Here is a 13,110-nt window from a genome sequence, read left to right as displayed (position 1 = left end):
TCTTCCATGAGTGACCCTGCTGGTATTTAAAATACCGGTGGTATAGCTTTCAGAATTACAGTAACTCACAAGCCACCACAGTAGGACAAACTGACAGATGAGTGGTGGGGAGCCAGGCTTAGTGCTCTTTATATAGTTTGCTGGTGTGTGGATTTGTAGACTGGCACCTCCTTCTGGTGATACTGAGAAGTGCATGTTAGTAGCACGGCAATACCCCAGAGGCATCTGATGGACCTCTGGTTATATAAAGTAAACTTTTCCTCTAATGTTGTTCTCTTGGCCAACTTTGCTGACTTAACAGGAACATATACGTCTTTTTTTTTTTTAATGAAGAGAGCAGGCCCAGGGAAGTTGGGTAGTCATTCACAAAGTCACGTAGCAAGAATAGGCAGTGACAATGTTCCTCTTCTCCTTCCTGGATTGCTAATAAGCCGGCCAGTACCCAGTCTTGATTGTGCCTAGGAGTAAAGCAGAAGAAGAGTAGATGTTTTTCTTTTTTTTCCACTGGTCAAAATCTTTCGCTTTTCATTTTCTTAAACTTCTTTCGTACTTTCATTATTGTTTCTTCGTGCACTGGTTTTGTTTAGCAGGTGGATTGCTGCCAAGATCAGGTAGCTGAGCCAGTCTTAGATAAAGAACCAGGAGGAGTTACCCATGGCCTTCTTAGGTCCTCCCCTTCTGTGATCTCTCCTTTTCTCAGGCCTTCAAAGCCATCAACTTAGGGACCTTCAAAGCCATCAACTCTGCTAAGATGAAAGCTATTGTACACCTTTGTCTAGGCTTTCTGGAGGTATGGTTCCAACCCAGAGATAGCTCTAGGGCTTTCTGAAGTTCTGTGGTGGGAGACTTATGGATCTTTAGACATACCCTGTTTTGTGTATGTATATATATACACACACACCAATAATTAGAAACATGTTCTCCACTGGAGAATGGCTTGGTGGAATGACTGTTATTTTTTGAATGATTTTGAAAACCTGTGGCTTGAGGGTAAGGCATTTCTTATTGTGGTGCTTTTATGAGAAAGGAGTAATATTGTTTGAAAAATCCTCTTCTGTCCCTCAAGCCACTTTGTCCATAGTTCCAGCCAGAAATAATGTTGTTGTGAAGTGCTGTTGAGTCAGTTACAACTCATAGCAACCCTGTAAAGGGTTTCCAAGGAACGGTTGGTGAGTTTGAACTGCCGACCTTGCAGCTCAAACCAACCTTGGGGTCTCTTCTACAACGCCACATCAAGACTTCAGATCTTACAGGAGCAGAAAGCCTCATCTTTCACCTGCAGAGCAACTGGTCAAGTCAAACTCCTGACCTTGCAGTTCACAGTCCAGCTTGTAATCCACTCTACTAGTATTTGTTAGGGCATTACTATGTATCAGGTACTGTTCTAATTTCTTTCCCGATTTCACAATCGGCAAATTCCCACAATCCCTTATCAAAAGTATCATCCCCCTTTTACAGATGAGGAAACTGAGGCAAAAAGAAGGTAAATAACTTGCTCAGAATCTCATAGAGAGTAAATAGAAATGTCAAGATTCAACTCCAGTGATCTGACTCCGAAGCTGTCTGAAATACTACAGCATATGGCATGATTAATTTGCTTTATAAAACAATTTTCCATAGAAACTAATTTAAAAATTTTTTAAGGGGGAAAAAACCCTCAAATTGGCAACAGTTGTTGTATTGCACCCCTATTTGTATTATTATTATAATTATTGTAACAAAAGTAATATGCGTGTCATTAGAACAGCCAAACGGCACAGAAAGATATAAAATGAAATAACAGTCTTATGACCCCACTTGATCATTCCTGAGGGAATCCACTATTAACAGATCCTTTTGTTTGTTTGTTTGTCCCTCAAGAAAAAAATGTTGTTCACATAGAGCATGCTCTATATTATTTAAAGATTTATTTGCAGAAAGGCAAACATGCGTACGTGCCTGCTGTTCTGCATCTTGATTTTTTCGTCAAATGACGGGTCTTTGAGACCTTTCCATGTCAGCACACAGACTTGTTTCACTCCCTTCATGCCCGTTCTTGATGGCAGATGATTGTTGCGCCGCTTGATTTAACCCATCCCAGCTGATGGCCCATTAGGTTGTGTCTCAGGTCATGGATTTCCAGGGTGAATTCTCTGCAGTACAGTTTTCAGATTGTTCTATCAGTTCACACCCTCACTAACTCATCCCAGAACCACTATTATCTAACTTTCATTTTTTTGCCAATCCCTGATTGTTGTTGTGAAGTGCCGTCGAGTTGATCCCGACCCATAGTGACCCTGTACAGGGTTTCCAAGGAGCAGCTGGTGAGCTTGAACCACCGACCTTGCAGTTCAAGTGACTTTGCAGTCATGCATTAGCCCACAGCGCCATACCAGGACTCCTAGGTGGAAAAAAATACCTCATTGTTTTCACTTACATTTTTTATGTTCTGAATGAAATTGTAGGACTGTACACATATATAGGAGTCCTGGTGTAACACCCTGGGATAAGCACTCAGCCTCAACTCACCAGCTGCTTCTTGGAAATCCTATACAGGCTGGCTGTGAGTCGGAATTCAACAGCATTTAACAACAACGACAATATATGTGTATTGGCCATTTGTTTCTTTCTTTTCTGTGATCTGCCTATTTGTGTCCTTTCACATATTTCCTTTTCTTTTTGGTTTTGTGTGAACTTTTGGTAAATTAAGGAGATTAGCTCATTTCTATAATATGTTGTAAGTATTTTCTTTCCATTTGCTATTTGTCTTTGATTTTCATTGTTACTTTTACATAAGCAGTTTTAGTACTTGAATTTATCAGCACAAAATTATTCACTCTCGAATCCTTTATGTTTGAATTTCTCTTTTGCTTTTAAGTATTTGCATTTATGTTTTTAAGTATATGGCACTGTGTTGACTATCAAGCAGAATGAAGATAAATCCTTTCTGGAATGGTGATATAAATGAAAATGATAACTAAAATAGAAAGACTTCTGTTCTGAAATGCAAGAAGATATATAAGGGTTTCTCAAACAGTTCATGGAAAAGTTCCATCTTTTAATTCTGCTTTTCCATGAACTGTTTGAAACCCCTTTGTGTGTGTGTGTGTGTGTGTGTTGCTATTGTTGTTGTTAAGTGCCATCAAGTTGGTTCCAACTCACAGTGATCCTGCATAGGGATTCCAAAGAACAGCTGGTGAGTTTGAAACACGGATCTTGCAGTTCAAACTGACTTTGCAGTCTAGTGCCTTAACCCACAGCACCACACCAGGACTCTCTATGTATTCATAAATATATATCTTAAAAGATTCATCTTTTGATCAAATATTCCCATTCCACAATAAAACACCTTTTGGAAATTTAGGAAAGTACTTGGCACATCTAAAACAAAAAACCCTTTTTAGGCTGTAAAGCACTTCATAGATTCTTAGGTTAGAACCATCAAACCTTTGCAGCTAAGAGTCAGTTTTCTGGATGTACTTTAATGTCTTCTAATAGTGTCTTCTGTAATTGCATGTGTGTCCACTACTCCAGCTGCCCCTTAATGGCTCTGCTTGGCTTCCCTAGAGACTTTTAAATAAAAGATCTCTATATTTGGGGTGAGGTGGGGGGAGTGGGAAGATTTCCTTCTTCGTTTTTTAATTTGCAGCTTCTCCTTAAGATGGGGATATAGGTGGTCGACCTGAATTAATTTGATAGCTTTGCAGTGACAGAGGATAAAGGAGGGATTGGGCTGACTTAAATCAGGGGTTTAGAATTACTTAGTACAGCCACATAGGCTACAGGATTGCTCTGTTCTTAGACTCCTGAGAATCGAGGCTGAGCTATATGATGTTCTGATGTGTGTAGACTCCACAGAGACTCGAAAGCAAACAGAAATAATAATGCCCTAAGAGACTAAATCCCACGCAGTATTCTAAACAAATAAGTCTTCATTTTTACACATATTCTTTTTGTTACTACTTTTTATTCCTTATCTGATTCTCCGGCCTTAACATAACATGCACAGAATGCAATAACATACCCTAACATTAGTAGTAAAAGTAGCCACCCTCTAACAGGAGAGGCCTGGTGTGGCGCTGTTGGATAAACACTTAACTGCTAACCACCAAGATGACGATTCAAACCCACTAGCTGCTCTTTGGAAACCCTCTACAGGGTTGCTGTGCGTCAGAACTGACTTGACAACACTTAAAAACAACAGTCTGACAAGTGAGTCCAGAAAAGCACAAGAATTTGATGACCAGTGAGTATAGTTTCTTCATAGTCAGAACATTCCTTATACTTTTTGATGCTTAGTGTCTAAGACTTTGGCATCAAAGGGTACCTTAAAGGTAATCAAGTTCATCCTCTCTATACAATTCTGGAATACTGCTTCTTCAGCCCATGCAGCTGATGAAATACAATAGCAATGAGGAACAAAGGCAGTATTGATGAGCATGACTTGGTTATGTAATATTTTGTTTTTAGTTTTGCAAGCACAAGTCTTCAATGGCCAACACTGTCATAAAGTTCACTGTGACATCCGATACTTTACCTGTAGACTATCTACACATTAGGCAGGTGGGAGCAAACACTGTCTTGACCACAAAAACTACTTTAGGCTAGTCATCTAGAAAGCCAAACCCACTGTCATCTAGTTGATTTTGACCCATAATGTCCCTCATATTTCTCCAAGGAGCCACTGGTAGGCTAGAACTACTTACTTTGCTGTCAGAAGCCCAATGCCTAATCCACAACATTTTAAACTGCTTTAGGCTAGTACCATCTAAAGATTCCTAGGAACTATGATGAAAGTCTTTAAATTGAGTATATCCATTGATTTAGTCATTCTTCTTTTAATAATGTATTCTAAGGATGTAATCAAGTAAGGATATAGGTTGCATGCCCAAGGATATCTGTAAATGTTAAACCTGTGGTTAAGAGTATGCACTCTGAGGTCAGATGCTGTGGGTTCCAGTTTTGCCTCCACCACTTACTGGCTTTGTTACGTTTTGCATGCCATTTGACTTCTCTCTGCCTAACTTTTTCAAGGTTGGTGGTTCAAGCTCACCAGCCACTCCTTGGAAACCCTACACAGGGTCTCTATAGGTTGGAACCGACTCTGCAACACTTAACAACAATAGTTTGTGAAAGGAAGTGTTAATTTTTCCTACCTCATATGTTTTGTACTCTTACGAAAAATTTGTTGTTGTTAATTGCCGTTGAGTCAGTTCCAACTTACAGCATCCCTGTATAGAGTTTCCAAGGAGCAGCTGCTGGGTTTGAACTACCAACCTTGCAGTTAGCAGTCCAGTGCTTATCCTACAGCACCACACCAGGAATAAATGCATTAATATAGATATATAAGTTGATTGGGATGGTTTCTGGAACACAGTGTTTGCTATTAATAGTAAAAAACTTGGAAATAGCCTACCTATTCATTGACTTCTTTCTGTTTGCTTCTGTTATGTTTCAATTGACTTTGTTCTGTTGTGCATAGGGTAGCTATGAGTTGGTACCGACTCAATGGCCCCTAACAATAACAACAATTCATTGATCTACTAAAACAAGATGTACTATGGTTTAAAGATATATATTATGAGAAAATCATTAGATTACATAATGATATAGCAAATAGGAATATTAAAACAGTTGTATACCAAAAGGTTAATTGTATTTATTTTTTGGCTATTGCCTTATGAAATCTATTTTCCCTTCTTTATCATTGCTTTTCTCTACAAAAGAAATATATGGTGTAATAAAAGTTGTCTTTTTAACATCTGCAGAATAGTAATAACAGCTATTATTGAGAGTTTACAGTGAGTCAGGTGTTTTTGTAAACACTTTACTTAGTGCCATTATAGGATAAGCACTAGACTGCTAGTCACCAGCTGCTCCTCAGAAACCTTATACAGGGTGGCTATTAGTCAGAACCGACTCAACAGCACTGAACAGCGACAAACTTATATGTGTGTGCTTATACATGTAGAGTCCCTGGTATTGCACTGTAAGATAACGCACTGTACTGCTGACTGCAAGCTAACTGCAAGGTTAGTGGTTCAAACCCACCAGCTTCTCCTTGGAAACATTATACAGGGTCACTGTGAGTCAGAGCTGACTCGATGGCACTTAACAACACATATATATTGTATACACATATACATTCATTGGTTAGAATAACACTGTCTGGAAGGTATTATGATTGTCCATCTATTGGGCAGTAGAAATGGGATTTGGACCCAGACACTCTGACGCAGAACTAATGTTTTTAGTCTCTGTGATGGTAATAGACTTAAGAGAGCATTGAACTAGAATACTCACAGTGCCCTCTCTATTTTCAAACACTAAAGGAATTTACAAAAATGGAGTGCCTCTGCTTCCTTGTGTCTTGTCAACTCATAGATAAATGGAAGGTGTTCAGGTCTCCCGTCTTCTTTTAGTTAATTTGCTTAGTGAATGAGTAGGGTATGCCTACGAATTGGCCAAACTTGAGGTTGTTTTCTTTAAATCATAAACTGAAATAAGGGACTTATCACTATCATGTTACTACAATAAGGAGCCTCAGTGGTACAATGATTAAGTGATTGGTTGCTAACTGAAGGGTTGGCCGTTCAAACTCACCCAACGGCTCCACAGGAGAAAAACCTGGCTAGCTGCTCCTATAAAGATCACAGCCTAGGAACCCCCATGGGCTTTTCTACTCTGTTAGCTGAGATTGCAATGAGGCAAAATTGACTTGATGACATCGAACAAGAACTTTACTAAAATAGTTCAGGAAGCAACTGCCGGGTCTCCACAATGGCTCCCCTAATCTCTTTCAGAGGTGCAGAAGATCAGATAGAAAAATACTGGAATGAAGTGACCATAGACCTTGCAAATATATGGCCAACTATACTGAATTCTAGTGCAACAAAATGTAGAAAACACTTGTTCCTTTTGTTCAAAATACATAATCCCCACAGATCAAAGGCATGTTGAAGTAACAATGGCTTTTTAGCAATTGACTGTTCTTGCTCGAGAATTTTAGTTTTTGTGTAGGCAGGTTATTTCAGAGTAATAATTTTCCATTAGAAAATGTTGTCTTACCTGAAGGCTATAAACATAGAATTCTTTATTGAAAATTGTCTACCTTTATCATTTAATAACCAACCTGTTCATTTAGTAGCAGACAAGACTGTTAGGAAAAGTATGTTGCTAGGAGTCCTGGTGTAGCTTTAGGATAAGTATTCAACCAACCGTAAGGTCAAGTCACCATCCACTCTTCAGAAACCCTACGCAGGGGCGCTATGAGTCAGAACTGATTCGAGAGCACTTAACAATAACAACAGGTTGCATGGCTCGTTGAGATTGCAAAATACGACAATTTAGCCAGTGCGTTACTCAGAAGCAAGTAATTAGGTCAGGGGGCTTCTAGGAGATCTTTACATCATTTGACAGAGTCTCTGAAATCTAGACGGAATGGCTTATCTCAGTCTTAATAAATTGCCTCTCTAATCTTCCCAGCATTGTATGAGCTGAAAGTCACTGCCATCATCTTTACTAAGAAGTCATTCTTGATGTCTTTCCCCAAACAGCCTAGACTTTGTGAGAGATGTCTCAGAAGTTCTGGAAGCCAGGGAAGGGACTTTTCTTTCTCAGACTTAACTATTGCCTACCCTTCCTTTGTAAAGTTAATAAAACACTTAGAGGATTCTACTCTCCAAGGGGCCAGAGTCTGACCACAAATTGTGCTTGTGACTCATGGAGTTTATTTGGGTCCATCTCTTCTTCCTTCCTGAGGACACACAGCCTACTGCTGTTGTAGGAGTAGCATGGAATTTGGTCCTGGGTGAGGATCATCACTTATAAGGCTTGGACACAGCCACCTGTTTGCTCAGGTGTGGAATGGTGAGATCAATGCCTAACAAGGATTTTGAGATTAAGTGACATAAAGACTTGTACACTTCATACATATAGTTCAGTGCCTAGGTCTTAGTTGTTGTTAAATGTCATCAAGTTGGTTCTGACTTATAGCAACCCTCTATAGGGTTTCCAAGGAGTAGCTTGGTGGGTTTGAACTGCTGACCTTGCAGTCCAGGGCTTACCCCGTTGCACCACACTAGGACTCCTAGGTCATAGTGTTTTTGTTGTTGTTAAGTGCTATCAAGTCAATTCTGACTCATAACAACCCTGCGCAGCGTTTCGGAGGAGAAGCTGGTAAGTTTGAACCGCCAATCTTGCTGTTCAAACTGATTTTATGGTCCAGCACATTATCCTGCGGCGCCACACCAGGACTCCAAGGTCATGTGTTATGTGCCGTGGAGTCGGGGCATTCGATCATTAGTTATTGTTGTTAGTATTATTGCTTTTGTTGTTAAGTGCTATTGAGTCGGTTCCAACTCATAGTGACCCTGTATAGGATAGGTGAGGAGTGGCTGGTAGGTTTGAACTGCTGACCTTGTGGTTCAAATTGACCAAGCAGTCCAGTGCTTACCCTCCAGAACCACACCAGGACTCTGTATTATTGTTGTTGTTGTTATATGCCATGGAGTCAGTTCCGACTCATAGCGACCCTGTACAGGGTTTCTGAGGCTGTAAATCTTCACAGGAGCAGAAAGCCTCATCTTTCTCCCACAGGGAGCAGCTGGTAGTTTCAGACTTTCACTGCTTATTATAAACTTTTGAGGAATTTAAGCTATTTATATTCTTCAGCTCAAATAAAATTATATTTCTAGAAATAGTTTCCAAAGGCAAGAGGAATTTAATCACTTTAAAAAAAAAAAAATCTGTATTTTCTTCCCATTGTTCTATCTTGCTTTTTCTGTCCTCTTCACTTATTTCTCCAGGCATTCCCTGGGAATATTTCTATGGTTACTATTTCAGAATTAGGGGGATTATTTGTTGTTAGACATGTATTTGTATTTGTAATTCTGTCACACAATTTATGTCTATTAAAATTCCACACTCAACAATAATCCACACTCCAAGTTTAATATAATCTCTGTAAATTTATGGACAATACTTCCTCAATCCCACACCAAACTAAGCCCTCAAATTTCAATATAATTCTAGAGTTCCATCACAGTCACTGTAAACGTTGTCCACATGTTTGGAAATGCTCAATTGCTGCTTTTTTCTAAGGTTTGGATCTTAATAAAATAAAACTGAAGCCTGCAGTTCATATAATCAGTAATCAGATAGTACCAGTTCTAGCAGTTTCTGGAACCTGGGCATTGTTCCTGGACTGCTTATAACTGGGCATTTGTCTCTGGAACTAACTTGCCAGATTCTGGTATGCCTAGCTGACTACAAAAAAAAAAAAACACACACACACAAAGATAAATGCTGTGGGGAAAACTACCTTTGGACTGATAAGTGTGCTTTTCTTTGGCTTCAGTTTGGACTGGCACATGGGTGTTGTTGAATATAACCCTGATGTAGAGAGATGGCGGGCATTTCTTGGTTCACTGTTGTTAACCAGCAGAGGCATCCATGTCTTTCTGATGCCAGCTTTACTCTGCTTGTGAGCTGTGTTTATGAAAGATGTCCCTGTGTTTGTCCGCTAGGCTTTGAGGAAACAGGAGTCTGGAATCCTGCTGCTTGCTGAGAGAGTGGGCAAACAGAGCCAGGACCTTGGAAGGCAGGCATGTTGTCCACTGCAGGGTGTTCTCCATGCCTTCATGCATCTCTCTCTCTCTCTCTATTGTTTTGCAGGGAGTGAAGCCGATTTTAGCTCTTCAAGCAGCACGGGTAGCATTTCCGCTCCTGAGGTCCATATGTCTGCTGCGGGAAGCAAGCGGTCCACTTTTTCACGCAAGTAGGCACTGTTCCCAGCTCTGTAATTATTAAGACTTTACACAGTGACTTACCTGCCCCTTTGGTTCCTTTAGGTCCAACTGAATTGCTGTTTACTCATATGTTTCATTATTGAGTAAAGTTTTTTGCTTTTGATTTTTACAGTGGTTTGAAATTGATATTTTCATTACCTTGCCTCCTGTGGTCCTGTAGCTCGGCCTGTATTTGCCCACCTGTGACTGTTTCCTTCCTGTCCTTGGCTGGGGCCTCTCGTCCTTCTCTTCGTCTCTGTCTCCCTCACTTACCTGTGTGCGTACCTGCGTATGAAGACACTGGTCTCCCCTTCTTACCTGTCCTTCATGAGTCTACTGTCACAGCTTCACCCTTTCTTTCCTCAAACTGAACTTCCACTTTTTATGTTTGTGATGGCAGCACGGTGACCCCCGTCCACTCCCACAATGCATCTGAGGAAGGAAAGGAGAGTGTAAAGTGCGTAGACATGACTTGAGTGGCCACCATTACAAGAGGCAGTAGAGCAAAATTGTCAAGTGTGTGGGCCCTGGAGTCAGTATGCTGTGGTTTGACCTGCAGACCTGAGTGATTTCATTAACTTCTCTGTGCCTCAGTTTCTCCATCTGTAAAATGGGGGCTATGATCATACTCATCTTGTAGGGTTTCATTGTTAAAATTCAATGAGCTAATATACATCAAATGTCCAGCCAGTACTTGGAGCATAGTAAGTAAACATCCACATATGTTTGCCATTGGTGGTGTTTGCATTGGAGGAGAGAAAGACTGTGGGAAGATGAGAGGCACTGGTCACAGTTGGTAAGGCAGGGTGTGAGCCTCAGGATTCTCTTCCCAACACCAGTGATTTATTCATTCATTCAGCAAATAGTTCCTCAGCATTTACTACGAGGCAGATTCTGGAGCTATGGCAATACACAGAGTTCCATGGAAATTGTATTTTCTTGTAGGACAAGAAAGACAATAAGTACATAAATAATATGAACAACAATAACTTCTTTGTAATTTTTTTTTTTTAAAGCAGGGTAGGGATATAGAGAATGAAGTATAGAGCTCTGATGGTGTAATGGGCTACACAATGAACTGATACACAGGTCAGCAGGTTGAACCTACCAGCCATTCCATGGGAGAAAGCAGCTTTCTGCTCCCTTCAAGATTCACAGCCTCAGAAACCTTAAGCAGGGAGTCTATGAGCCGGACTCCACTCGATGGAAGTGGTTGGAGGTTTTAGGAGACATCTGTGAGGTGGTGAGCTGTGAACAGAACCTCAACAAAGTGATGGAGTGAGGTTCAAGAACACCTGGGGAAGGTTTGTCATGGATGAGTCACGTGACTATCATGGGCCTCAGTGTCCAAATTTGTAAAAGGGGGATTGGAATGCCAGATCCGTAAGTCTCTCCCTAGAGAAAACTGTTTAGGCTCTAAAAGTTTGTAGTTCCAGGACTCAGCAAGAAAGGATTTTCTATTTCCTTTGAGTAGCAAAAGTTTTAGCTGGTATTTATAAAGGGTTCTGAGACCCCAGTGCAGTTTTCTTGTTAAAAATGGAGCTGGGCCATTTAAACCTGTAAGAATAAAGTCTACAGTAAGAACTCAAAGCCTCTATCCCCAGATTTCCTCTATTTTGGAAATAAAGTGCCTCTGGGATCACAGGACATGAATATCAACATTTTCTGTATAAATAAGATATCAGGCATGCTCTGAGAATAAGCCACTTATTTAACCCATTTAATAAACTAGCTCCTGGTATAAGGAGCTCTGGTAGTATAGTGTTTACAAATCGAGCTGCAAATCTCACAGTCAGTGGTTCGAAACTACAAGCTGTTCCACAGGAGAAAGATGAGGATAGGATTTCAGCTCTCCTAATGATTTACAGCCTCGGAAACCCTATACAGGGTCACTATGAGTCGGAACCAACTCCACGGCACATAACCACCACCATCATGATCCTGGTGTGGCACTGTAGGATAAGCACTGGACTGCAAACAAGGTTAGTTTGAACCACAAGGTCAGCAGTTCAAACTCACCATCCACATCTTGGAAATCCTGTGCAGGGTCGCTGTGAGTTGAAACTGACTTGACGGCACTTAACAACAACAATGGTCCACAGTGTCAAAGACTATAGAGGCTTTGATGGTGATGAGGACAACAGTATCATTACCTGAAGGAAAGGGCAGTGGCTGGGGAACAGAGATTCACATGTGGGTTTCCCTTCTTCACTTCTCTGTCTCTGTTACAGTCCAGTGGCTCTGCTCAGGGATGCAGGAAGGGGGCAGGGTCAGTGGAATCACATCTCCTCTATGTGAACTGCATGTGTTTTGTTCCTCAGACTCAGGGATTGAGGTGGGCTGAGGAGAGCAGTAGCAGGCTTACCTGTTCACAGCCAGAACAAACACAGAATTTCAGCTCCTCCTTTGAAAATGTTTGTCATCATCCATGATAAGTTTGTACACATGTATGTTACTCCACTTGAACTAAACTAATGGAACAGAAGCCATGTTTTTAAGCATGTAGTTTCTTTTTTTAAAGTTAGCTATATCATGAAATAATGCATTTTCTGAAATATATTTGAAGATATGGGCTGTACTTTAAAAAAAAAAAAAAATCAAAACCCACTTCCATTGAGTTGATTCCAATTCACAGAGACCTGGACTTTAGATGATGTTTGGAGGGTCTTGGTTTATTCTGTGCAGTAAATGAGTTCCTACAAAATGCCCATTGTACATGTCACCAATCATGCATCTACTTACCAGTCCAAAGCATATGTGGTGTTAAGTAGGAGACATTTCTGTAGAGTTAAGAGACCCGGATTGGAATCCTGCTCAGCTATGTGTTCTTGCCAGTTCTCTTCCCTTCAATGCAGTTACCGCACACGTAGAAGGGCATGGCTTAGTGGGTTACACAGTGGGTTGCTAACCACAACGTCATCAGTTTGAGCCCATCAGCCACCCCCCAGGAGAAAAGTGAGGCTGTCTGCTCCCATAAAGACTGACAGCCTCAGAAACCCTAGGGAGCAGTTCTACTCTGTCCCATGGAATCGCTATGGTTAGAGTCGACTTGATGGCAGTGGGCTGCTGTAATAACTGCATCCAGCTTGCAGAGGGATGGCCAGAATTAAACTAAATAATAAATTATCTAGAACAAGACAAAGGATCAAAGAGTCCTCGGTGAAGATTAGCTCAAAAGAGACTAGAATTTATGAGTAATAGCTCTTTTTTTTTAATGTTTTATTGTGAATTATGTGATCGTTTACATGGGAGAACATTAGTTTTACATTCATCCTATCATATATCGTTTCATTGCCATGGTTATAATCCCCTCCATGCATCATCAACCAACCAAAGGGTATAC

General features: G+C 40.6%; 1 protein-coding gene across 5 annotated transcripts in view; it reads left to right on the top strand.

The window, feature by feature from the left end:
* Positions 1-13,110, top strand: part of SYBU (syntabulin (syntaxin-interacting)) — a 95,652-nt gene that overhangs the window by 71,695 nt on the left and 10,847 nt on the right. For all 5 annotated transcript variants that reach the window (XM_006830651.1, XM_006830650.1, XM_006830652.1 and 2 more), the window contains one exon: positions 9,655-9,757. In XM_006830651.1, the coding sequence (XP_006830714.1) occupies positions 9,655-9,757 (103 nt within the window). The remainder of the gene's footprint in view (positions 1-9,654; positions 9,758-13,110) is intronic.

This window comes from Chrysochloris asiatica, unplaced genomic scaffold (genome assembly GCF_000296735.1).
Source record: "Chrysochloris asiatica unplaced genomic scaffold, ChrAsi1.0 scaffold00001, whole genome shotgun sequence".
Lineage (NCBI taxonomy): Eukaryota > Metazoa > Chordata > Mammalia > Afrosoricida > Chrysochloridae > Chrysochloris > Chrysochloris asiatica.
Note: the sequence above shows the minus strand (reverse complement) of the source record. Positions and strands in the feature narration are given on the sequence as shown.